General features: G+C 44.3%; 1 protein-coding gene across 4 annotated transcripts in view; it reads right to left on the reverse strand.

The window, feature by feature from the left end:
* The window catches only part of ERCC6L2 (ERCC excision repair 6 like 2), a 154929-nt gene extending 129141 nt beyond the window's left edge, over window positions 1-25788 (reverse strand). Inside the window, exons 1-5 of one of the 4 annotated variants that reach the window (XM_040416985.1) lie at window positions 25631-25788; window positions 25471-25528; window positions 18015-18188; window positions 17734-17984; window positions 6300-6422 (exon numbers count right to left, since the gene is read on the reverse strand). In XM_040416985.1, the coding sequence (XP_040272919.1) occupies window positions 6300-6422; window positions 17734-17984; window positions 18015-18188; window positions 25471-25528; window positions 25631-25636 (612 nt within the window). In that variant the 5' untranslated portion in view covers window positions 25637-25788. The remainder of the gene's footprint in view (window positions 1-6299; window positions 6423-17733; window positions 17985-18014; window positions 18189-25470; window positions 25529-25630) is intronic. The other 3 variants (XM_040416986.1, XM_040416987.1, XM_040416988.1) reach the window with 3 other exon arrangements.
* Window positions 25789-27466: the final 1678 nt, after the last annotated feature.

Here is a 27466-nt window from a genome sequence, read left to right on the forward strand (position 1 = left end):
CTTGGCCCTATAAAGCCTCAGTTGTAGGCAGTAGCCAGAGAGGGTTGTTTCAGCCATGCTGGCTGTAGACATCCTCCTGGTTACTTACCAACTGCAAGTGGGGGCCAACCTTCTGGTCATAAGCAAATATATATGTCCTTTGGTGTCTTGAAGATGTGTTTGGTTTTATGTTGTTTTATTGCACCTGTGGTCCTGGGTTACCGTGTGTTGTGAGTTTGTGTGCTGAGTCCTGCTGTCTGTGGGCAGTACATCCACATGGGTTCCAGGCTTGGTTGTCTGTGGTAGGTCTTTGCTATGTTTGTGACAAGTACCTGCCATTGCCACAGGTTGCATTTGTTTCCCCTTGCTTGCAGCTTGGCCAGTGAGACTCCTGTTCCTCCGGATCCAGAAGGAACAGGATGTCTTACTCTGACTCCTAGCCTAGGGACCGGCGGAGGGCGAGTAGGGATCCGAGGTTCCTGCGCATGGGTCCTCCTACCTTCAAGGTCGGCCCATGCAGGTAGGAGTTAGGGTCAGGTTAGGGACGCTGTAGGAGGTGACCTGCTCCCTAATCCTGTTTGTCCTGGTCAAGCAGCGACCATCTTTCAACGGCACACGGCTGAGGATTTCCCCCATCCTCAGCCGTGACACTACCCTTGCCCAGGCCAATCAGCTCTAACACGGCATGGAAACGCTTTACTTTATACATATGATAGGAAGGAGGGGGAGGGGAGGTGGGAACAACACTCTGCCTTGTTGCTGTTGGGGATGGGAGGATGTTGATGGAGGTAAATGAGGAAGATAAACACCTGGTATGGGAACCAGACGGATACAAATGTTGAGGTGTCAATAGGACCTTGCCTTCTTGCTGCAGTGCTGACTTGACGCAAAAAACATTGACCCTGTGAGCCATGAAAGCCATGTACCCTCCCTGCCCGTAACAGCTGCTCCAAGTGTCCACGGTGGAGTGCACCTTGCTGGACAGTGAGAATTGAAAAAAAGAAGATGACTTTTTTTTAGAGAGAGAAAAATGCCATTCTGCTCCCTAAAGGCATCAGAATCCACTAAGTGGCACAGCAGCGACTGCACTGCCAGTAAGTTGGCATGATGGGAGATAAGCTTGCACACCAACAGATTGCTGGGCGTGTAGAGTTGTTTCCTGGCCACACATTCTGTTAACGATGGCTGACCACGGAGCGAAGTAAAAGAAGGAGTGGTCACCACCTAGCGCAACAAGAGTATCCTTCTCCCATTCTCCTTTGCGGCAGCCAGGCCACATGCATGTGCAGTGCAGAGTCTTTATCGTCCTCAGTAGTTACTGCTTCTCACACTCAGACTCTGTACTCTATGTGGATGTGCCCTGGCTGCCACAAAGGAGACCGGGAGTAAGGACACTCTAGCTGCGCTAGGTGGCGGCTACTTCTATTTTGCCATTGGATCTGGTGATGCCGCTTCATGTCCTGCAATAGAACCATGGTGCCTGGTGTTTAAACGACCATGGTTTATTTGAATCCTGTAGATCCTGCACACGGCAATGCTTCTGTCTTCCAAAACCATACAGAAAACAAAACTGTCAGATGGGAGATTCTTGCACACTCTGCACAAAGCTACTGGCAGTCTAGCTTGGCTTAGATGTGACATATTTTGAGCCTGCGCACACAGTATCGGCAGCATCATCAGTTCCCAAGCTGACTATAAATAAATAATAGAAGCAGATCTGGCATTGGTAGATTGTGAGGTTCTGGTTGTACTTTGCCTGTGATCAATCACCACCCTCCTCCTCAGCATCTGGCTCCCAGGTCCTGTGCAACACAATCATCATCATTCTCACCCTCCACATCACTTTTATCAGATTGTGATATGTGAGGTGTGTGCTGTAAAATATCTGAACTACATGGTCTGATGCAGTATTGCACTGGCTGAAACAAATATAACAATGCAAACTTTGAGGTAAAAGGTCTTTGAACTATGCATTAAATATCACAGGTACAACAATGCTATTTTTGTAGTAAAAGGTCTTTGAACCACACAGTCTGTAATGCTTTCGCTAAAATGGATATGAAATGCAATGTCTACGGTAAAATGTCTTTGAACTATGTGCTCAATATCACGGTTATAAAAATAGTGTTATTGCATTATTGCTTTAACTACCATTTATCTTGCAGCAATATGCAACACGTTTAATAACATACCATATGGCATTATTGTAGTATTACTTTTGCATACCTCCCAACTCTTTAAAAGCACAAAGAAGAATATGTGCGGCAAATTTTTTCATATTAGGCCATGCCTCTAACCCAAAACATAACTATACACACCCAAATCCCTCCCAGTTCCCTTAATGCCCCCACATAATAATTATTTTACCCACACAGTAGTTGTGCCCACACTGGGCCCCCCATCCACAAGAGCAGTGCCCACACTGGGCCCCCCATCCACAAGAGCAGTGCCCACACTGGGCCCCCCATCCACAAGAGCAGTGCCCACACTGGGCCCCCCATCCACAAGAGCAGTGCCCACACTGGGCCCCCCATCCACAAGAGCAGTGCCCACACTGGGCCCCCCATCCACAAGAGCGGTGCCCACACTGGGCCCCCCATCCACAAGAGCGGTGCCCACACTGGGCCCCCCATCCACAAGAGCGGTGCCCACACTGGGCCCCCCATCCACAAGAGCAGTGCCCACACTGGGCCCCCCATCCACAAGAGCAGTGCCCACACTGTGCCCCCCATCCACAGGAGCAGTGCCCACACTGTGCCCCCCATCCACAGGAGCAGTGCCCACACTGTGCCCCCCATCCACAGGAGCAGTGCCCACACTGTGCCCCCATTCACAGCAGTGCCCACACTGTGCCCCCATTCACAGTGCCTACACGTGCCCCCTTCACACAAAAAAAAGTAAATCCCCCCCTACCTCTTCCAATGATCATAAGAGCTCACCCTACACTGCCCAATAGGCAGGATACTTTTACACATCGCACTGCTGGGCTGTGTGGGAGGAGTGCACTGGCTGATTCCTGGGCCTGCACCGCTCCTCCTACACAGCTCAGCAGAGGGATGTCTGACCACATCCGGCTGCTGCTGTGGAGCACTGGTAGCCGATCTGATTGGTGAAGCGAGGAGCTGACAGCTCCCTGCTTCACCATTACATGAAATTGTCTCTTCCTCCTATGGACAACTGAGAGCGGGACATCCCTCAGCCATTTTGGGACCGTGTGATAGAACTGAAAATCCGGCATGTCCCACCGCATACGGGACTGTCTCACCATATCTGGGACTATTGGCCTTTTGCTCTAACTACCCGTTATCTTGCAATAATATGCAATACGTTTAATAACACGGTTATAATACACTGAAGTGGTTTTTAGAAGAAAGAAAAATGCACACGTACTTAGCATTTGCAAGAGAATGCCATTAGGGTGCAGCTGGCTATAAGTCCTAAGAACTAAGGTGTTTTTTTTTTAGCTGTCTGTTCATATACAGGAAAAATTTGTTTCTTAGAGGGCTTTGTAATGCAAAACTATCTGCCAGCACACAACTGGGTGACAGCCCCTCACTCACTCTTTAATCAAATTCCCTAAAATGCCACTTGCTGAAGTGAGACAACCCCTTTAATAACTTTGCAAATTAAGTTAACACTGGTAGAGAAGCGATCACGAATGCGATAATTTTTTTCCACTATGCAAAATGTTATGTATGGCAATAACATAACATGAACCTAATAGTACAGTGGGATGCGAAAGTTTGGGCAACCTTGTTAATCGTCATGATTTTCCTGTATAAATCGTTGGTTGTTATGATAAAAAAATGTCAGTTTAATATATCATATAGGAGACACACACAGTGATATTTGAGAAGTGAAATGAAGTTTATTGGATTTACAGAAAGTGTGCTATAATTGTTTAAACAAAATTAGGCAGGTGCATAAATTTGGGCACTGTTGTCATTTTATTGATTCCAAAACCTTTAGAACTAATTATTGGAACTCAAATTGGCTCGGTAAGCTCAGTGACCCCTGACCTACATACACAGGTGAATCCAATTATGAGAAAGAGTATTTAAGGGGGTCAATTGTAAGTTTCCCTCCTCTTTTAATTTTCTCTGAAGAGTAGCAACATGGGGGTCTCAAAACAACTCTCAAATGACCTGAAGACAAAGATTGTTCACCATCATGGTTTAGGGGAAGGATACAGAAAGCTGTCTCAGAGATTTCAGCTGTCTGTTTCACAGTCAGGAACATATTGAGGAAATGGAAGACCACAGGCTCAGTTCAAGATAAGGCTCGAAGTGGCAGACCAAGAAAAATCTCGGATGGACAGAAGCGACGAATGGTGAGAACAGTCAGAGCCAACCCACAGACAAGCACCAAAGACCTACAACATCATCTTGCTGCAGATGGAGTCACTGTGCATCGTTCAACCATTCGGCGCACTTTACACAAGGAGATGCTGTATGCGAGAGTGATGCAGAGGAAGCCTTTTCTCCGCCCACAGCACGAAAAGTGCCGCTTGAGGTGGGCTAAAGCACATTTGGACAAGCCAGCTTCATTTTGGAATAAGGTGCTGTGGACTGATGAAACTAAAATTGAGTTATTTGGCCATAACAAGGGGCGTTATGCATGGAGGAAAAAGAACACAGCATTCCAAGAAAAACACCTGCTACCTACAGTAAAATATGGTGGTGGTTCCATCATGCTGTGGGGCTGTGTGGCCAGTGCAGGGACTGGGAATCTTGTCAAAGTTGAGGGACGCATGGATTCCACTCAGTATCAGCAGATTCTGGAGACCAATGTCCAGGAATCAGTGACAAAGCTGAAGCTGCGCCGGGGCTGGATCTTTCAACAAGACAACGACCCTAAACACTGCTCAAAATCCACTAAGGCATTTATGCAGAGGAACAAGTACAACGTTCTAGAATGGCCATCTCAGTCCCCAGACCTGAATATAATAGAAAATCTGTGGTGTGACTTAAAGAATGCTGTCCATGCTCGGAAGCCATCAAAGCTGAATGAACTAAAGATGTTTTGTAAAGAGGAATGGTCCAAAATACCTTCAACCAGAATCCAGACTCTCATTGGAACCTACAGGAAGCGTTTAGAGGCTGTCATTTCTGCAAAAGAAGGATCTACTAAATATTGATTTCATTTCTTTTTTGTGGTGCCCAAATTTATGCACCTGCCTAATTTTGTTTAAACAATTATAGCACACTTTCTGTAAATCCAATAAACTTCATTTCACTTCTCAAATATCACTGTGTGTGTCTCCTATAGGATATATTTAACTGACATTTTTTATCGTAACAACCAACAATTTATACAGGAAAATCATGACGATTAACAAGGTTGCCCAAACATTCGCATCCCACTGTATAATGACAATGCCATAAGACAGAAAGGGCCAAGGTTAAAAGCAGCTGCCTGGTTCTTGTGGGATAGGGGGAAAATGTTATACAATAACAGCATTCACCTCCTCAATTCCCTGCCAATCCAATGCAGATGCGCTGGAAGTACCCACCTGTCTTAAAATGTCAAGCTGCCAGTGAGGACATGCCGTAACAGTGAATGACTGCTGCAGCCAAATATCAAAATATTAGTATAGCAAATGAATGCTAAGACCACTGATTTGCTTTAGGGCATCTGCACTGGATGAGTGGGAGACTGAGCAGGTAATTAGAGGGGTGTTTGTTATTTTAGAACATTTTAGACCCAAACAACCTATTTAAAGGGATTTTCTTACTATCCACTGGATAGATCATCAGTATCTGACTGGTGGGGTCCAGGGCCAGTGATGGCACATTCAATGGTCATCTGACCTGAGCTGCAATACCAAGCACATCCGTTATACAATGTACGGCGCTGTGCTTGATAAGGTGCAAAGAGGCTGTGGCCCTCACAAGTGCTCTGTTGTGTGCAGCGGCTTCCTCAAACAGCTGATCGTGAGGGTCCCCGGTGTCGGACCTTGACTGATCAGATACTGATGACCTATCCTGAGGATAGGTGATAAGTTAAAAAAATAGTTGGAAAACCCCTTTAGCTAAGAGGGCACTTTGACCATCCACTACATTGCCCATCTGAATGGAAGTAAAAGATAAGCTAGACAGTAGACATGAGGAGAGCTCTGTCTGTTAGTGCTTCTTATCATTAGGCAGTGCCAGTGACTCTGGCCAATGAAGACCCGCAGAGAAACACGAGTGCACATACAGAAGAGTGCCAACCAAGCTGACATATTCAGCTGATTGGCAGGAGTCAAGTACAGCCTCATCTAACTTTTTGCACAAATCAGCAGGACACCACAATGAAAACCATATGTTTAATATCCATACCCTTTTAGTGGATGATGTTATGTGCTCCCTTCTCATCCTTCGCAGCAGAAATTCAGGCATGTTATTTTCGATGTCTTCTCGTGTACCCTTCTTGTGCAACACTGCAGCTAGGAACGATATGACCTAAAAGCAAGAGGTCACATTTTACCAAGAGCCCAGATGTGCATTTCATTTTTCAATGACTTTACCATTCATCACATAAACCAAGAGAAGAGTGGGTTACCTTTAAAATATAACTTTTAATGATATATATATATATATATATGTAAAAACGCCCATAAGTGAATAGTGCAAATTAAATATTTGGTAGGTTTGTGGTCAGGCCAGCAGGAAACATGATGCGAGGCCTGCAATCTTGGGAATATGTCCACTGACTGTTTCTTCTAAAAATAAGTAACCCTTTTGTTCAAACCGCCCTATGTAGTTTTGGCACAATGGTATACTGCTAATACATTGGGAGGTTGTGAAGTGACATACATGTTGAAACAGTTTTCGCTACTGATTACGGCGTATCTTGTTGTGATGCTTGTATTGATCCAGAGGAGGGACAGTCAATTTTTTTCTGACATCAATGTGTCAAGGCCCCTGATGAACTGGTAAGACCAGAGAAACGCGTCGGATTGTCATATGGTGTCTTCTGAAGCGTATATTCCAGCATCAATCTCACATTATTTAAACTGGGTGTCTACATGATTTTTGACGCCTGAGTGCCTGGATATGCAGGACGTAGGGTTCATTAATCCAAAAGCTGTATAGATTGGTTATGTCCCAGGGACCTGGGTACACAACATCGTGTGTAGGTAGTCTGGCGAGTTAGGGTCTCCTGCCCCCCTCTTTCCTCCCCCTTCAGGACGAAGCTGGGCAGTAATTGCACTGTTTAGGGAGGGACATAGGGACGGCATAGGAGGTGTGCGGTCGTTAGGACAGGGACTCTTTAATTAGGGTGCATAGTAGGGGCAGAGACCCAGCAGCCCCTTTATCCTTTCCCCTCCCTAGATAACCACAAACCTACCAAATATCAGGGTAAATGATATCCCGCTCATTTAATTTGCACTATTCACTTATGGGCGTTTTTACATACATATATACATATATATATATATATATATCATTAAAAGTTATATTTTAAAAGGTAACCCACTCTTCTCTTGGTTTATGTGATGCAATTATAGGGTACCTCAAACTGATATCTAAGAATACCAGCTATTTGTAAGGTTGTTTTTTGACTTTACCATTCACACACATACATGAAACAATCACATGACGGATGGAAAAAGGAAAGGTGTAACACTAGGATATCACCTTTGTTTCCAGTTGCTGGGAACGTTGTTGCCAAAGAATTTGGACACTCACATATCAATGCTACAGGGAAGATGAGCAACAAATAAAATCTATGGTCCACCTTTATACAATTATGATGTGCCAGGTCCTCCAGAGATGCTCTTTCCAATCTGTCTAAAAGAGGGTAATCCCAATTGGAGAAACCCCCTCTACTGACTCTATATGGTGGGGATCAGGAAGTATCCAAAGAGGGTACTTTTAAACTTTTCACAAAGCAAATGTGAGATATAAAGTTATGTGACTGGAACATAATCTAGAGAATATAATTAAAATATGTATTCTATATGAGGGTGCATAATTGGGAGTTTAAATAACCTGGGTTCATGAGATAACGTTTTTTACATACACATTTTACATCATAAAAACAAATAAAATAAGAAAAAAAAATTTAAGATGATGTTCACCCAGACAGATTTTTACACGTCAAATCAGTTTTTGGGCAGAAGAGAGATTTCAAATCAGATCAATTGGTCATTTAAGCACACATCAATTAAGGGTATGTGCACATCTGCACTGAAGGCTCTGTTCGGGGCCTCCTTCACAAGATTTGAGCCACCTCCTGGCAAAGTTTCAGGTAAACTCATCTGTGGTGGATCGGAGTGATCCATGACCTGATCAAACGGTTACAATCTGGATCCACTGTGCTGACCACAGCTTGCTGACCCATGGGGATCAGGGTACCCGAGGAATCAGGCTAAGGGTACATTCACACAACTTATTTGGCTCCGCATCCGTTCCGCAATTTTGCGGAACCGGTGCGGACCCATTCATTTCAATGGGACCGCAAAAGATGCGGACAGCACACAATGTGCTGTCCGCATCCGTAGATCCGTTACGCGGCCCCGCAAAAAAGTTAGAGCATGTCCTATTCTTGTCCGCAATTGCGGACAAGAATAGGCATTTCTATCATAGTGCCAGCTACATTCACACGGTTGGTATCCGTGTTTTGCGGACCGCAAAACACATACGGTCGTGTGAATGTAGCCTTAATCGTAGTCAGGAACAGGTTGAGCAGAAAAACAGAAATAACTCTCATGGGAAAGAGTCCTTAGACTGATATGGGACTGATTTTAAGAAAGAATATAGATGGGCACAGCTAAAATTATTTAGACCAGAGTGCTACAAACATGTGTGATACATCAAAACATAACTGTGCACACCCGGAAAATATCGGGTACTAAAATAAAACTTTATTCTGACCGAGGCAGCAATAAAAACAATTACGGTAAACTTTGTAAGGGCTCCCAAATGCCTCCAATGAGGATATAACATGGTTACCACATACCATACTGCTAACACATAAACTCAAGTCGAGCCCGATAACGCCCTTATCCAAAAAGGGCAAAGAGAAGCGATACCAAAAACCACTCTGCATAATAAAGTGGAATCAGAAATGTAAAAAAGAAAAAAGAAACAAGGTTAGGCCTCTTTCACACGACAGTATGTCTTTTTCAGTGTTTTGCGGTCCGTTTTAAACGGATCCGTTGTTCCGTTTTTTGTTTCCGTTGTGTTTCCGTTACGTTTTTCCGTTCCGTTTTTCCGTATGGCATATACAGTGTACAGTAATTTCATAGAAAAAATTGGGCTGGGCATAACATTTTCAATAGATGGTTCCGCAAAAAACGGAACGGATACGGAAGACATACGGATGCATTTCCGTATGCATTCCGTTTTTTTGCGGACCCATAGACTTTAATGGAGCAACGGAACGTGATTTGCGGCCAAATATAGGACATGTTCTATCTTTAAACGGGACGGAAAAATGGAAATACGGAAACGGAATGCATACGGAACACATTCCGTTTTTTTTGCGGAACCATTGAAAGAATGGTTCCGTATACGGACCGTATACGGACCGCAAAAAACGGCCCGCAAAACGAAAAAAAAAAACGGCTGTGTGAAAGAGGCCTTATCCCAACTCCATCTAGGGATCAACTGAATGCCCCTGAAGAGGTAGAAAAAAGGGCGCCAACAGGACTGTAGTGATGTGAAGAAAGGAATATAGAATCACAGAGGAGAAGTAGGCTGCTCAAATCAGTGTCAACAGAGTTTAACACTAAGTCAATGAAACAGATTAGAGAGAAACACAAGGATCCATAACCAGTGAAGTGGTAGAAACAACACTGGGAAGGAGAAGGCGAGCGCCAAACTTCTAATCTAATATCATATACGATGGAGAATAAATGGTATGTACATATAAGTGCTATATATAAAGTAATAGTAAATGGATAGATGAATACCCCTCTGGATAAGCGAACAAGACGGACGAATATAGTATTGTTATAGTAGATTCTTAATGGTAATAATACCAGATTGCATTCACTATAATTAAATATAGTTAAACCTGGACAAAAATCTAGATATGCCCCAATAGAAGATATGTCCCAATGGAGGTCAAAGGAAAAAAAAAAATATTATATATTATATATATAAACAAGTAGTAAGAACAAAGAACTTTTCCACTCACTTCTCAAGGGGGGTCGCCTCCAGGATAAAGTCAAGACACCTGGGGTGATTCCCCCCTGATCCGAGATCGTTTGTAGAATGGTAGAGATCAAATCTGCAGTGAAGATGGAAGCAGCAGCCGGATCCTTAAAGAGGACCTTTCACCGATTCTTACCCTATGAACTAACTATACAGATATGTAGAGCGGCGCCCGGGGATCTCACTGCAGTTACTATTATCCCCGGGCACCACTCCGTTCTCCTGCTATGCCCTCCGGTATCTCCGCTCACTAAGTTATAGTAGGCGGAGATACCAGTCCCTAAGTTATGGTAGGCGGAGTCTGCCCTAGCGCTGGCCAATCGCAGCGCAGAGCTCACAGCCTGGGAGGTTATTTTCTCCCAGGCTGTGAGCTCTGCAATGCGATTGGCCAGCGCTAGGGCAGACTCCGCCTACCATAACTTAGGGAACGGAGATACCGGAGGGCATAGCAGGAGAACGGAGCGGCGCCCGGGGATAATAGTAAGTGCAGTGAGATCCCCGGGCGCCGCTCCACATGTATGTATACTTTGTTCATAGGGTAATAATCGGTGAAAGGTCCTCTTTAACTTTATGAAATCTCTCTTTATTGGAAATAAAACAAGCTCAACGTGTTTCGGGGGTCCATATAATACCCCCCTATTTGCTCCTGAGGAAGGAGGGTATTATATGGACCCCCAAAACGCGCTGAGCTTGTTTTATTTCCAATAAAGAGAGATTTCATGAAGTTAAGGATCCGGCTGCTGCTTCAATCTTCACTGCAGATTTGATCTCTACCATTCTACGAACGATCTCGGATCAGGGGGGAATCCCTAGAGGCGACCCCCCTTGTGAAGTGAGTGGAAAAGTTCTTTGTTCTTACTACTTGTTTTTATATATATATATATATATATATATATATATATATTTTTTTTTTTTTTTTTTTTTTTTGACCTCCATTGGGACATATCTTCTATTGGGGCATATCTAGATTCTGGGGTTTTTGTCCAGGTTTAACTATATTTAATTATAGTGAATGCAATCTGGTATTATTACCATTAAGAATCTACGATAACAATACTATATTCGTCCGTCTTGTTCGCTTATCTAGAGGGGTATTCATCTATCCATTTACTATTACTTTATATATATTAGGGTTGTCCCGATACCACTTTTTTAGGACCGAGTACAAGTACCGATACTTTTTTTCAAGTAGTCACCGATACCGAATACCGATACTTTTTTTAAATGTCATGTGACCGTTTTGGGGGATCTGTGGATCTGTGGATGACGCACTGTCATGTGGGGGATCTGTGGATGGCACTGTTATGGGGATCTGTGGATGGCACTGTTATGGGGGATCTGTGGATGGCACTGTTATGGGGGATCTGTGGATGGCACTGTTATGGGGGATCTGTGGATGGCACTGTTATGGGGGATCTGTGGATGGCACTGTTATGGGGGATCTGTGGATGGCACTGTTATGGGGGATCTGTGGATGGCACTGTTATGGGGGATCTGTGGATGGCACTGTTATGGGGGATCTGTGGATGGCACTGTTATGGGGGATCTGTGGATGGCACTGTTATGGGGGATCTGTGGATGGCGCTGTTATGGGGATCTGTGGATGGTGCTGTTATGGGGGATCTGTGGATGGCACTGTTATGGGGATCTGTGGATGGCACTGTTATGGGGGATCTGTGGATGGCACTGTTATGGGGGATCTGTGGATGGCACTGTTATGGGGGATCTGTGGATGGCACTGTTATGGGGGATCTGTGGATGGCACTGTTATGGGGGATCTGTGGATGGCGCTGTTATGGGGATCTGTGGATGGTGCTGTTATGGGGGATCTGTGGATGGCACTGTTATGGGGATCTGTGGATGGCACTGTTATGGGGATCTGTGGATGGCACTGTTATGGGGGATCTGTGGATGGCACTGTTATGGGGGATCTGTGGATGGCACTGTTATGGGGGATCTGTGGATGGTACTGCTATGGGGTGGGATATCTGTGGATGGCATTGTTATGGGGTGGGGGGATCTGAGGATGGCATTGTTATTTGGTGGGGGATCTGTGGATGGTGCTGTTATAGGGGATCTGTGGATGGAACTGTTATGGGGAGGATCTGTGGCTGACACTGCTATATGTCATCCACAGATCCCCCTCATAACAGTGTCCCCCAATACACCGGGCCCCGCCGCTCACCGAAGTATTTATAAACGTGAATCCTTATCCTGTTGTTAAGTTGAACTAACGCTGCCCTCTCCCATGTTCCCATGTCCCCCCTGTATCCCCATAGCACTTACTTAAGCTTCCATAGCAGGCAGAGCAGACGGCAGCAGTAACGTCACTCACTGACGTCGCGCGCCTGCTCCGCCTGCTTCACTCATAAAGTGGGCGGAGCAGGCGCTCTACGTCAGTGAGTGACGTTACTGCTGCCGTCTGCTCTGCCTGCTATTGAAGCTTAAGTAAGTGCTGTGGGGATACAGGGGGGACATGGGAACATGGGAGAGGGCAGCGTTAGTTCAACTTAACAACAGGATAAGGATTCACGTTTATAAATACTTCGGTGAGCGGCGGGGCCCCGCCCATAGTTACGCCCATAGTATTCTATTTATGTATCGGGGCGGGGTATCGGCGGCTGAGTACCGCCGAGAAAACTCGGAATCGGTCCCGATACCGATACTAGTATCGGTATCGGGACAACCCTAATATATATATATATAGCACTTATATGTACATCACATTTATTCTCCATCGCATATGATATTAGATTAGAAGTTTGGCGCTCGCCTTCTCCTTCCCGGTGTTGTTTCTACCACTTCACTGGTTATGGATCCTTGTGTTTCTCACTAATCTAATAAAGTGGAAGACAGACAACAGTTAACGTGCTAGCAAGGTAATTCAAAAGACTTTTGATTACAAATGTGACATCTCAACAAACCAAAACATGGTCATCAAAAACCAAATCCTCAATGTGCATCATTTTGAGCCCGAGTCTAACCATGAGAGATCTTTCCCCATGCGTATCGCCACCTACAAATGTGGCTTCATCAGCGGTATGGGACTGACTGGTCAGAAAGTGATCAGACATTTGAATGTGTAAGACCAACCAAAAGGCCCTTTACATGGGATGAGGATTGGGACAATTATCGTGAATGAGCATTGTATACAGGCTCATTCCCCATAATTTCACTTTTTAAATGTGCCGCTAATCACCTCGTTCATCGACGATTGCACCTTTAACATGGTACATAAGGTCATCGTCTGGCAGCAGTTCTGTGTAAACCAAAACTATATCGATATATCCTAAGGCTTCATGCATTATGGTCCCGTGTCGTACATATCAGTAATGCTTAAAGCAGGTTATTGGCCAATACTGTTTATTATAGCAGTGTCTACAGGTCTACATTATGGACCTCTAGGGACCGCCATGCAGGGCACACGGCTTTTTCAAGTACATGCAACATTATCCCACAATTTTTTTTTATTTAAAGTAGCACCTCTACACAGAATATAATCCTGTGGATAGGCGATAAATGTATTTCATGACATAGCCCATTAACTTAAAGGGACACTGACAGGCCCTATAAACATATTTAGATATTCATATGCCGTCATAGGTCTTATAATGTGTATGCCAATCATAATCTGTAAGTGTACCCCCTGTCCACATTTCAAACACTGTAAAATCAACTTTATATTCATATGTGAATCACTTGCCTTTGTGCCCAAGGGGCGGTCTTTCTCCTGCATTTGTGCCCAGCCACGCCCCAACTGCTATTTCCTAGCACCGCCCAGCTCATTATTATTCACTGCACTGGGCGGCTTTTCCAGTCCCCGATGCAGCGAGATCCCGCGCATGCCGAATAGAAACGTATGGGCATCGGCCTCACTTGGAGCTTCTGCGCGTGCACCGGATACCTTACCCGGCACCCTCACTCGCCGGAATCGTAGTGCGCCTGCGTCCCATAACCTTCAATGCGGCGGCTTCAGCGTCTCCTGCGCAGTGAATAATAATGAGCTGGGCGGCGCTAGGAAAAGGCAGTTGGGGCGCGGCTGGGCACAAATGCAGGAGAAAGACCGCCCCTTGGTCACAAAGGCAAGTGATTCACATATGAATATAAAGTTGATTTTACAGTGTTTGAAATGCGGACAGGGGGTACACTTATATGATTGGCATACACATTCTAAGACCTATGACAGCATATGAATATCTAAATATGTTTATAGGGCCCGTCAGTGTCCCTTTAAACTATACTTTCCAAATATAATTCTTCTTAAAGTTGGGTGACTGCAAATATATTACATGAATTTTGTATTGATCCTGAGTAAGCCTGTATTATTTACAACATTTTCATTAATAATTCTTCAAGCATTGTTTGTGGTTCAACAGCCCACATTTACTAATGTGATTTTATCTACAGCTAGTCATAAAATGTACCAGTATTTGGTGCAATGTAGTGCATTTTTTGCTAGGGTAGGTCACTGCTGGATTTATTGCGACTCGTGCCGCGATCCCATTCATTTCTATGGGATCACTGCTACTCTGCTATCCTGGCCACGACACATGTCATGAGGCCGGTATCAAAAGGTAGCCATACCCTTAGAAAAATGCTATGTTGCTGGCTCTCCAATTGGGAAAGACTTATCAGTGCCAGGGGCACTGGCAAAAATTTGATCACAAGTAAGCCAACTAAGAGGTTATAGAAAGTTAGACAAAGGAGCTTAGCCACGCACCAAATTCATCATCCAGCATCGGACATTGTGATTTACAGAATTAGTAAATCTTCCCCAACGTCTGTATGGAGATTGCTCGGGTGATTTGCAAGTGTAGTCTTTAGATAAAAAAAAATGTACAGTAATACAGTATGTCGCAAGAAAACTAGCTGTCCTACTCCATTACAGGAGCTCAGCTAAGTGGTTGGAGATAAGGCTCACACCAAGTTCATCAACTGTTTCCAAAGAAATAAACAAAAAATGTGAATTGTGGTGTGTCTGTTCATTTTTGATTATTTCCTGCTCCCACATTTACATTGAGAAATCATCACTGCGGTACGGGGATGATCAATCAATCGTCCCCCTACAACCTTAAAGAGGACCTTTCAGCACTCCTGACATGCCTGTTTTAATAGCTTCATGCATTCCCCATGTAATAACAATTCTGGAGCATCTATTCTTATGTCTGTATGTTGTGCCATTCCTTTATTATTTCTACTAGAAGTTATGAATGAATTTCTAGCAGTCTGCAGTAAGGGTACAGAGGGGAAGTAACAAGTTGGGGAGGGTGTACCTGCACAGACTCGCTCTATCCAATCAATGCTGCTGTAACGGACCGTTTCAGCAGACAAGGGGTTAAAATCCATTTAGGCGATGTGCCCCTTTCTGAGAGACAGGCACAGCTACTGCAGAACACCAACTCCCGAACTGGATACAAAATAGCACTCCAAACTGGAACCTCACGAATAGCTGCTAGCAGACGAACAGGAATCAGCTTACACTCCTGGCAATCAGTCTCTAACAGCATACAGCGGATCCCCCCAATAACGAGACAAGGCTCCGTGTTAAGGGTCAAGCAGTGGTCTGAGGTGCTGGCACACCCAGCCTGGTTTTTATTACAGTTGTTGCAATTACAGGTCCGCCCACAGGGAGGTATAAAACAACCAAGCCCATCTGGTGTACACGCCCCTAGGGGACCAGAATGAAGACTGTGACATAGGACAGATATGCAGCACTGTAGGATACACAGAGACAATACATTCCCACAATGCATCATGGTTTCCTCCTCTCTGCCCTGGAGACACCCGAGGCGTAATCCAATTATCTCTCAAGACAAAGAGAAATCACCAATACACATGTGTAGACAACAGGACAGACATCACCATTTAAACACACAATGGGACAATGGCACAATAGAAACACACCCAGCATATTCCTCCCAAGCTGACAAGTTACACTTATTATAAATTGTTACAACTTTGTGAGTTTACATTGGCCATACATATAACTTACATCAATTTAAACAGTATAACTTGGGGACAAACCTATCCAAAATTCACTTGAATAGGTTCAGGGGTTTAAAAGTTAGTATGGGCCATAATCCTGAGGCAAGAGGCTGATAAACAGGCCTCTCCAAAACCCAGTGGCGAGGTTGGTTTCGCCACAGCTGCCATTTTCAGACTGTGCAGGGACACCCCCCCAACTTGTTACCTCCCCTCTGTACCCTTACTGCAGACTGCTAGCAATTCATTCATAACTTCTAGTGGAAATAATAAAGAAATGGCACAACATACAGACATAAAAATAGATGCTCCACAATTGTTATTACATGGGGAATGCATGAAGCTATTAAAACAGGCATGTCAGGAGTGGTGATGGGTCCTCTTTAATGTTTGCTGGCAGCACATCCCTGTTTACACAATTAATTTTCTGTACTGCAAAGGCGATTGCTTGTCAGCACATTTATCCAGGCCAACTATTGGAAATTAGTGATTGTACATAGGCCCTTACGCAACTTGAAATAGTTTATGTTAAAGGGGATGTCCACTTTCTGGTAACTGTTGACTAATGTGTTTGTAAGATGATTATATGACACTAATATAGCCTTTGTTGAAATTCTGCATCATTTTCTACATTTCATACGGCATGCCCTTTTGTTTGCCAAGTCTTTTGTGCTGTCCACACAGAGGTCCTGTCCATAAAATGGCCGCTGATGGAGGGACATGTGACCAGGCAGATCACCTCCACGTGATGTCTTCTCAATTCAAAATACACTGCACCTGCCATGTACACTTGTATTGTTGAGAGTTCAGTGTGTTTGAATAGAGGAGACATCGCCATGGAGGAGATCTGTGTGGTCACATGAACCTCCATCAGTGGCCATCTTATGGACAAGACCTCTATGCGGACAGTACAGAAAATCTGCCTAACAAAGGGGCATAGCTTATGAAATATAGAAAATGGCACAGAATATCAAAAGCTATATTAGTGTGCTATATAATCATCTTACAAACACATTGGTCACAAGTAGCCAGCAAGTGGCCAACCCCTTTAAGATCAGTCTTTAAATTTTTTGATACTACTACTGCACCTGTGTCACACTGGATGGTCTCTGTAATAGGCCGATGCAAACGAGCACCAATCGACATTTTATTTTGCGACCCCTTAAAATAGAGCAATGAGACAATGCAGCCCCCAGACCAAAAAAGGTTGTGCACCGCTGCTCTACAGTATATGTGCATGGTTGGCCGATCTGGTACAGCAAAGTTCATGGAAGGAACACAGACAAAGCCACAGGGCCTGCAGAGGTAGCAGGCACACCTAGAGCCTAAGGGTTTCAAAAGACCCCATGTCACATAATTGATCATTAGAAATAAAACATGAAAAGTATAGACTGTTACATATTTGGAATTGGGACCACGAGCTTCTGGGTTGTCCCACCAGTTACAGTCCCCTGATATTAGCTCTTAGGGATTTAATATACTACAAAGCTTTAGAACTAGAGGTGGTGTATTATACAATCACTTACCTCCATTACAGTAGGTAAACACCAACAATTATCTACTTCAAATAAATGACACAGTAATGTGCATTTGAGACAAAGTACATCAACGACAAGAGAATACACACCTGTATTGTCTTTCCGAGTCCCATGTCATCTCCAAGTATGCATCCTGTTGAGCGAGCATAGTGTTCATACAGGAACTGGACACCTTCTCTTTGGTAGTCACGTAAATATCGATTGATGGTGTAAGGCACACAAATTCCAGTGTTTGATAATGGAAAATTATCTGCAGGAGCTGGAGGTTTCTTGCCTGGGAAATGAGGCTTCTCCAGATCTTCATCATCAAACATGGATTTGTTCCAAGGGCTGCCGGGGCCTGAGACTGCACAGAGCGGGCTGCCGGGGCCTGAGACTGCACAGAGCTGTGATAAAGGGACCTTCCTTTCTTTGGCATCCAAAAATGAAACTGCTGCATATGGTTGGTCTGCTTCTTTATAGTCAATGGATTTAATAACGGCTTCCTTAAGCTCACCGTGTTCAGAGTAAGGAGCTAGGCACTGATCGTTGATGTCCCATATGTCTAGAATAGCATGTGAAACACAATATGTAAATGTAGGTACTGTTATATATCATCGAAAGCATACCTTCTACAAAAAAACAGTGCACAACATCACCAAAAAAAAAAGTCTTCATTGAATATAACAAAATATGAAAACCAGTTAAAAGAAAGCAGGTGAAAAACACAAGAAAGCTTAGGTCAGGTGGTCAGGGGTTACATATAGACATAGCGTATGGAAGCAGCCAAGCAGGCCAGCATTCCTGTTTCTGCAACTTCCACTGTAGTAAATGAGAGTTACGCAAACAGCCTAGCAGAACGGTCCAAGAATAATGGAGGCAGCGATTTGTGTAGCTTCCATTCACTGAAACAGTGGAGCATCATCCCAATTGGCTGCTCGCGTACACCAGGCCACCAGGAACCGCATCTCGCTGTGGAAACGTACAGATGGGACAACCCCTTTAAACATTGTGTAATGTGGAGCAACATCATTCTTCATATTAGGGCTGTACATTTCATGATAGAGAAGCACAAAGCACATACAGAAACACAATACTTCAGAACGAACATAAATGAGCGTACAAAGTGCTCAAGTCCTGTTACAAGAGAGCTCTGAAACATATGCAGATTGTGCACATGGTCTAAGAGCTCATGCAGATGGAAGAGCATAGTGCATGGACCCTGTCCAGCTCCTTAGTACAGAACCATACAGCCTCCATGCGTGTATGGTGCATGGCTCCTAGGAAAGAATACCTTAGCACATGTGTAGCCTGATGGAGCATGCTGTATAACACTCAGAAACATATGGCGGTACAGTGATGGGCTTATGCAGTCCTACTTGACTACTATGGTTTTTCACAGATATGTTCCTGTAGTTCTTTATCTCGGATGCATTTTCCTGTTTGCTCTGCTCATCTGCCTCATCCTGTGTCTCGGCAGCACAGACACGCTTCTCGTCCATCCCTTCTTCCCGGTGGGTCTGGTTGCCAGATTTGCTTCGTCACTCCACACTGGCTGCAACCTGTAGGGTGCATGCACACTCTCCCTCCGGCCGCCTCAAAGTACTTAGGGCACCTTTAAGGTGCCTGAGCAATAGGTTTCTAGTCCACTGATATCCTTCTAGGTGTGCTGCCTTTGCTCGTCTGCCCATGTACTATCTAGATTTCCATTGACATGTGTAACATGATCCTCTTGCAGAGATGATCTGTACTGATCCAGGAAAAAAAAAGGGGGGGGGGGGTAGCTGGTAAACAGCTGATAACAGGAGAATAAGACACCTCTCACTAATAAAATATACTACAAAGTTTCTTGTGGTCACTTGTAGTATTGATTTCTGCAAAGTTGTGTGAAACATTAGTGATTATTTATAGGCTTTATACACCTTCGGAGGCAATTTTTTTATTTTTTTTAATGAATTTTATGCATTTTACTTATTTTGAGCTAAAAATAATATTCCGGTTGGTCTTTATTAAAAATATTGAGCTATTCTTTTACAAAGGGTTAACCGTTTGTCTAGCTGTGTGAATCGTACTTTCATCTAATAACCCTTATTTCTAATTTACTAAGAGGTCATAGAGACTTATTTAAGCTACATTCGTATCAGTAAGATAAGAAATGAACTATAACGAGTGTTTACATCTCCCATAGAGATAGGGAGACCATCAGCTGGCTGACGGGGCCGAGAGAAGATTCAGATCCCTCAATTAGGACGTCTCAGCCTTGTACAAAAAAAAAAAAGGGTTCCCCATTTGTAATAAGCACGGTGGCTCAGTGGTTAGCACTGGTGCCTTGAAGCACTGGGGTTCTGGGTTCAAATCTGACCAAGGACAACATCTGCATGGAGTTTGTATGTTCTCCCCATGTTTGTGTGGGTTTCCTCCCACACTCTAAAGACATACTGATAGGGAACTTAGATTGTGAGCTCCATTGGGACAGTAGGCAATGATAATGTAAAGCACAGCAGAATATAGTAGTGCTATATAAGTGCATAAAATAGAAATACATTTTAGCTCAATGCCTTTAAGGCTCCTTTCAGATGAATGATGACATCCGCAAAAAACTGACGATTTTCCATCATGCTTAATCAAGATCTTTTGTCAGTTTTTACCTTCTGTGTGGAATCCATCCTGTATGTAATCAGTTTTAATGAAGACCCAGCATCTCCTTGCAACAATCAGTGAAAAACAAACAAACCACACGCGGATGACGTCCATGTGCTATAAGATTTTTTTCATAGGCTCCCGTATGTTTATGCGAGGCAGTGATATCCACTGAAGTGCATAGAATCGCTGGTGTACAATAAATAAAGTACGGTACCTTAGTTCTTTTTAGGGCTCATGCACACAACCGTATGCATTTTGCGGTCTGCAAAAAACGGATCTGCAAAAAATACAAATGACATCCGTGTGCATACCGCATTTTGCGGAACAGAACAGTACTATCCTTGTCTGTAATGCGGACAATAATAGGACATGTTCTATTTTTTTGCGGAACGGAAATACGGACATACGGAAACGGAATGCACACGGAGTAACTTCCATTTTTTTTGCGGACCCATTAAAGTGAATGGTTCCGCATACAGTCCACAAAAAAAAACTGAACGGACACGAAAAGAAAATACGTTCGTGTGCATGAGCCCTTATTGCAATTTTCAGATACCAAAAATGCCTCAGAGGCCTATAATCCACATGAGGACGCCGAGCTTTTCCTAACCCATTCCACGTGACGAAACGAAGCGCAGAGTGAAATAGGATAGGAAAAACTGAGTGTGCTCATGTGGATTATAGGACTGTGAGGCAGTGACAGGCCTCATGGCTGCTAGGGGAGATTTATGGCAGGAGTTTCCATGTCTTCCCCGGCAATCATCAGGTCTGAGGCAGCACCAGGTGCCACAATCAGTCTAGAGTAAGAGCCCAGTCCAGACTGTCAATCAGGGGAGAGTGTTTGGTGAAACAGAGTCTTGTAGAGGCTCTGTATAAGTGGTCTCAACCGGGTTGGCTAAGGGGCCACGGGGCTAGGTGCTAGCCGGAACTTTGGGTGACGATGTGACGCCTGAGACTAAGGGTCATGAGGCCAGAGTCAGGAGGACTACTGGGCCACATTCACCGCAGAAGCTGTTGAAGGGTTACAGCCAGGACTATACATTACAGCCTGAAGTCTGGAACGCATAGACATCACCAGATGCTGGGTTTCATCCCTGGTGATGCTCTTCTAGGCCTCTACTGCAACTATCTTCAGTTCCTGCTTGTTCTTGGGGCATTTTCCCTTCAGTTTTGTCTTCAGCAAGTGAAATGCATGCTCAATCGGATTCAGGTTAGGTGATTGACTTGGCCATTGCATAACATTCCACTTCTTTCCCTTATAAAACTCTTTGGTTGCTTTTGCAGTATGCTTTGGGTCATTGTCAATCTGCACTGTGAAGCGCCGTCCAATGAGTTCTGAAGCATTTGGCTGAATATGAGCAGATAATATTGCCCAAAACACTTCAGAATTCATCCTGCTGCTTTTGTCAGCAGTCACATCATCAATAAATACAAGAGAACCAGTTCCATTGGCAGCCATACATGCCCACGCCATGACACTACCACCACCATGCTTCACTGATGAGGTGGTATGCTTAGGATCATGAGCAGTTCCTTTCCTTCTCCATACTCTTCTCTTCCCATCACTCTGGTACAAGTTGATCTTGGTCTCATCTGTCCATAGGATGTTGTTCCAGAACTGTGAAGGCTTGTTTAGATGTCGTTTGGTAAACTCTAATCTGGCCTTCCTGTTTTTGAGGCTCACCAATGGTTTACATCTTGTCGTGAACCCTCTGTATTCATTCTGGTGAAGTCTTCTCTTGATTGTTGACTTTGAAACACATATACCTACCTCCTGAAGAGTGTTCTTGATCTGGCCAAGGGTGTTTTCTTAACCAGGGAAAGAATTCTTCGGTCATCCACCACAGTTGTTTTCTGTGGTCTTCCGGTTCTTTTGGTGTTGCTGAGCTCACCGGTGCGTTCCTTCTTTTTAAGAATGTTCCAAACAGTTGTTTTGGTCAGGTCTAATGTTTTTGCTATCTCTCTGATAGGTTTGTTTTGTTTTTTCAGCCTAATGATGGCTTGCTTCACTGATCGTGACAGCTCTTTGGATCTCATCTTGAGAGTTGACAGCAACTGATTCCAAATGCAAATAGCACACTTGAAATGAACTCTGGACCTTTTATCTGCTCATTGTAATTGGGATAATGAGAGAATAACAACACACCTGGCCATGGAACAGCTGAGAAGCCAAATGTCCCATTACTTTTGGTCCCTTAACAAGTGGGAGGCACATATGCAAACTGTTGTAATTCCTACACCGTTCACCTGATTTGGATGTAAATACCCTCAAATTATAGCTGACAGTCTGCTTTTTCATTTCAAAACCATTGTAGTGCTGTATAGAGCCAAAAATGTTAGAATTGTGTCCATGTCCCAATATTTATGGACCTGACTAATTGTGAGTGACCCCAAAAGAGCAAATCCCTCACAATATGAAGATTGCAATAAAAAGAACGAAGGCACTTTATCTACCGGCTGGACTGAGTCTTTACAGGACATTCAAGATTCTATGCACTTTAAGGCCCCCTGCACACGATCAGGATTGCGTGCGGAAAATCTGCACCGTAGGTCATGTCCATTGTATTCTATGAGAATTTGAAATTCTCAATGCACACGATGCAGATTTTTTCCGCGCGGATTTTGACCTGCGGTGCGGATTTTAAAATCCGCGACATGTCAATGAATTTTTTTTTTCCTGACCGGATTTTCTTCATTCACTTAGTGAAATCCGCATGCGGAAAATCCGCACCGAATCCGCACCAAATCCGCATGCAAATCCGCACCAATTAATGCGGATTGACCGCACAGATTTGCCTGCGAACACCTGCGGATTTCAGTGCGGATTCTCCGCACATGAATCCTGAACGTGTGCATGTACCCTAATGGATATCATTGCCTCACATAAACATATGGAATTTGACTGAAGCAGGGTGAAGTTTTGCTGCGGGCAATTGTGGGAGCTCCATGTATTAACTTTAGATTTTTTTTTCATTGAGTCATACGGACTTGAATTGGCCAGTGTTTTTTTTTTTATATTTTGTCCGGGTGTTTTCTATCTTTGGGCAGCACCCGGAGGGGAATCTCTCTTGTGTGAAAGTAGCCCAACCCATCTGTGTCTGGTCCATTTTTCACTGTTTGCTAGGAGACAATCAGTGATACGACTCATCTGAAAGGGGGACTAGTAAAGGAAGATTTTGGAAAGGTTTGCCTTCATTCATATGTCAAGAAAAGATCCTGTTTTAATAGATAAATATTTGACTCCCACACAAATCTGTAATTTACATGTCTGAATAACCCCTAAGTGTCAAGTATATTGCATGCACTTGGGAATGTGCAATAAATACAGTCCAACGGTACATAAAGTGTACCGGTTGGACTGTACAGATGAACGTCCATCAGAATCCACCGTGCGCCACATATACTTGTGTACATTGTAAAGCAGGTTCACTGCTATAGCTAATACTTTCCTTGTTAGGAGGGTCCCTGAAGATAGGCTGATCACTGAGTGCACCACTGCTGGGACTCCTAAGGTACGGCCACACACTCAGGTTTCCTGATGCACTCTAGGAAGCCAAAACCAGGAGTGCATTCAAAAAAGTGGACAAGTTGTGTCTGTCCTTAATACTTTCTTTCCTTTTATAACCCACACCTGATTTTGGCCTCCAAAACTGCATCAGGAAACCAGTGTGAATGTATCCCTAATGTTCTGCTGTAATCTGTGGGGGAATATAGCAGTAAAAGTTCAATTTCCCAGCAGCGCCACCACAGTGCAAATAAAATATTACAGAATTTATTAAAGAAGCACTCCCACAAAGATTTTTATTCTCTGACCTGTTAGAAAGGTACATGATGCAAACTATGGTGAAGGTAATCTTCTCCCCAGTGACTGTTGTTTGTGATTTATAACAATCTGATTTCTGAGACAGGACAGGTCAGTTAACTTCTGTATCCATTCCTATGAGACCGACATGGAGGCTCCCATAGAAATACATAGAGAAACTGGCTTCCTGTCCACACATAAGATGCTGTGTTATTTTGAGAGTCAGAGTGTTGGTTACATGACACAGCTCAGGATCAGAAGGGAGGTTATAACTCACAAATACAGTCACTGGTATGAAGATTACCTTCACTACAGATTACATCATGTACCTTTCTAACACCCCAGAGAATACACATTTTTGTCAGTGCTTCTTTGAAGTCAGTGGACTGCAAGTGCTGCATATTCAGGGTGAATATCCTGAACTGGGATCCACACCATTTATAGTCTATTAGAAAATTTGATTTATTAACCGGATTATGCCTTTAAATCCCAATCCAAGTGAGCCTCAAAAAGTAGAGAGGAGACAATGCAGGTTACTTAATTTTTCTAAAATCAACTCCAATAATGTAAACTGGAATTGGGTTATATTCACACACAGGAACTACCACATCTGAAAATCCATTCATGTGAAATGTGCTCGTTTCTGCAGCACGTAGAAGCATTTCTGTAACCCCAAAAAATGCTGGCAAAACGTCTGCAAGATATCGGCAGGGTGTGATCTTACTTTTAGGCCACCTAAAGGATTTCACTGTAGATTTATGCGTGTTTCTGCAGCATATCCGCGCCAAAATCCGCAATTTCTAAATGCGGATTAAATGCAGTTTTGCCGCAGATATCACCCTTCCATTAAAATGGGTGAAATACGCAGCTAAAACCGCGAACATAATTGACATGTAGGTCAATTTCCACACAGAAACAATCCGCAAAGTGTGCAGGAGATTTGTGTAATCTCAGACACTTTGCTGGTACTGTAATACGCTACTGTTTTTCCCAACAGAAATCCACACAAAAAAGTCGCGTGTATTGTGCAAAGTGTGCAGGTGGCCTTAGAACGCATCCACCCATGGCGCAAACATTGTCACCACTGATTTGTGTGCAGTAAATCCGTGTTGTATGGTAGCAGCAAAGTGTTTAACATTCCAGAATAGTCATCCACGCACTGCAGGGAAAACCCACAGAGCAAGCTCAGTTGCACTGCAGGTTTTTGATCCGAGTCATAACAATTTATGTCGCGGGATTTACCAATACAAAGGTTGAAAGCATCTGAGGACCCGCTGTGATCCTGGTGCCGCCAGCGTGAAGTTTTGATCCCGATTCGCCATGGGTCCACGGGTGACACCACTGTTTGGATAAGGATTGTGCATACATGTAAGAGAAAACAGGACACACACTATTTACTTGCCTTGTGCCTCCATGTTTGCAGGTTTTGTGCTTGAATTACCACTTGTCATCCCAGATATCTACAAATAAAGACAGACAGGAGCAGCATGACCATAGTACCAGAGAGAAAGTGCGTTTACTTCACTGTGTCCCAGCCCTGCAGTCACTGGCCCCTCTGTCACCTTCATCTCATACACAGCACTGCAATCACTGGCCCCACTGTCACCTTTATCTTATACACAGCACTGCAGTCACTGGCCCCACTGTCACCTTTATCTTATACACAGCACTGCAGTCACTGTCACCTCCATCGTATACACAGCACTGCTTCCCTGGCATAGCTCCTGCAGGAAAAGTACATTACGAAGCGAAAGGACCTTTGGTGACGTCAGGGTCATGTGATCAGTCACATGATGGGGCGTGGTCAGCCAGCGGACGGATGATATGTGCCGATGCTTTCAGGGAAGTTCGGGTTTTTGTGCTTTGCCTTTGAAGAATACGCACAGATGATATGTGCCCGCCGATGCTTTCAGTAGAGACGTGTGTGTTAGGTGCAGCATAGCTGTGTGTGTGTTAGGTGCAGCATAGCTGTGTGTGTGTGTTAGGTGCAGCATAGCTGTGTGTGGTGTGTGTGTGTGTGTGTGTGTGTGTGTGTTAGGTGCAGCATAACTGTGTGTGTGTGTGTGTGTTAGGTGCAGCATAGCTGTGTGTGTGTGTGTGTGTGTGTGTGTTAGGTGCAGCATAGCTCTGTGTGTGTGTGTGTGTGTGTGTTAGGTGCAGCATAGCTCTGTGTGTGTGTGTTAGGTGCAGCATAGCTCTGTGTGTGTGTGTGTGTGTGTGTGTGTGTTAGGTGCAGCATAGGTGTGTGTGTGTGTTAGGTGCAGCATAGCTCTGTGTGTGTGTGTGTGTGTGTGTGTTAGGTGCAGCATAGCTCTGTGTGTGTGTGTGTGTGTGTGTGTGTGTGTGTGTGTGTGTTAGGTGCAGCATAGCTCTGTGTGTGTGTGTTAGGTGCAGCATAGCTGTGTGTGTTAGGTGCAGCATAGCTGTGTGTGTTAGGTGCAACATAGCTGTGTGTGTTAGGTGCAGCATAGCTGTGTGTGTTAGGTGCAGCATAGCTCTGTGTGTGTGTGTGTGTGTGTGTGTGTTAGGTGCAGCATAGCTCTGTGTGTGTGTGTGTTAGGTGCAGCATAGCTCTGTGTGTGTTAGGTGCAGCATAGCTGTGTGTGTGTGTGTGTGTGTGTGTGTGTGTTAGGTGCAGCATAGCTGTGTGTGTTAGTTGCAGCATAGCTGTGTGTGTTAGTTGCAGCATAGCTGTGTGTGTTAGGTGCAGCATAGCTGTGTGTGTGTTAGGTGCAGCATAGCTGTGTGTGTGTTAGGTGCAGCATAGCTGTGTGTGTTAGGTGCAGTATAGCTGTGTGTGTGTGTGTGTGTGTGTGTGTGTTAGGTGCAGCATAGCTGTGTGTGTGTGTGTGTGTGTGTGTGTGTGTTAGGTGCAGCATAGCTGTGTGTGTTAGTTGCAGCATAGCTGTGTGTGTTAGGTGCAGCATAGCTGTGTGTGTGTTAGTTGCAGCATAGCTGTGTGTGTTAGGTGCAGCATAGCTGTGTGTGTGTTAGGTGCAGCATAGCTGTGTGTGTGTTAGGTGCAGCATAGCTGTATGTGTGTTAGGTGCAGCATAGCTGTGTGTGTGTGTGTGTGTTAGGTGCAGCATAGCTGTGTGTGTTAGGTGCAGCATAGCTGTGTGTGTGTGTGTTAGGTGCAGCATAGCTGTGTGTGTGTTAGGTGCAGCATAGCTGTGTGTGTGTTAGGTGCAGTATAGCTGTGTGTGTTAGGTGCAGCATAGCTGTGTGTGTGTGTGTGTTAGGTGCAGCATAGCTGTGTGTGTGTGTGTGTGTGTGTGTTAGGTGCAGCATAGCTGTGTGTGTTAGGTGCAGCATAGCTGTGTGTGTGTGTGTTAGGTGCAGCATAGCTGTGTGTGTGTGTTAGGTGCAGCATAGCTGTGTGTGTTAGGTGCAGCATA

This window comes from Bufo bufo, chromosome 2 (genome assembly GCF_905171765.1).
Source record: "Bufo bufo chromosome 2, aBufBuf1.1, whole genome shotgun sequence".
Taxonomy (NCBI): Eukaryota; Metazoa; Chordata; class Amphibia; order Anura; family Bufonidae; genus Bufo; species Bufo bufo.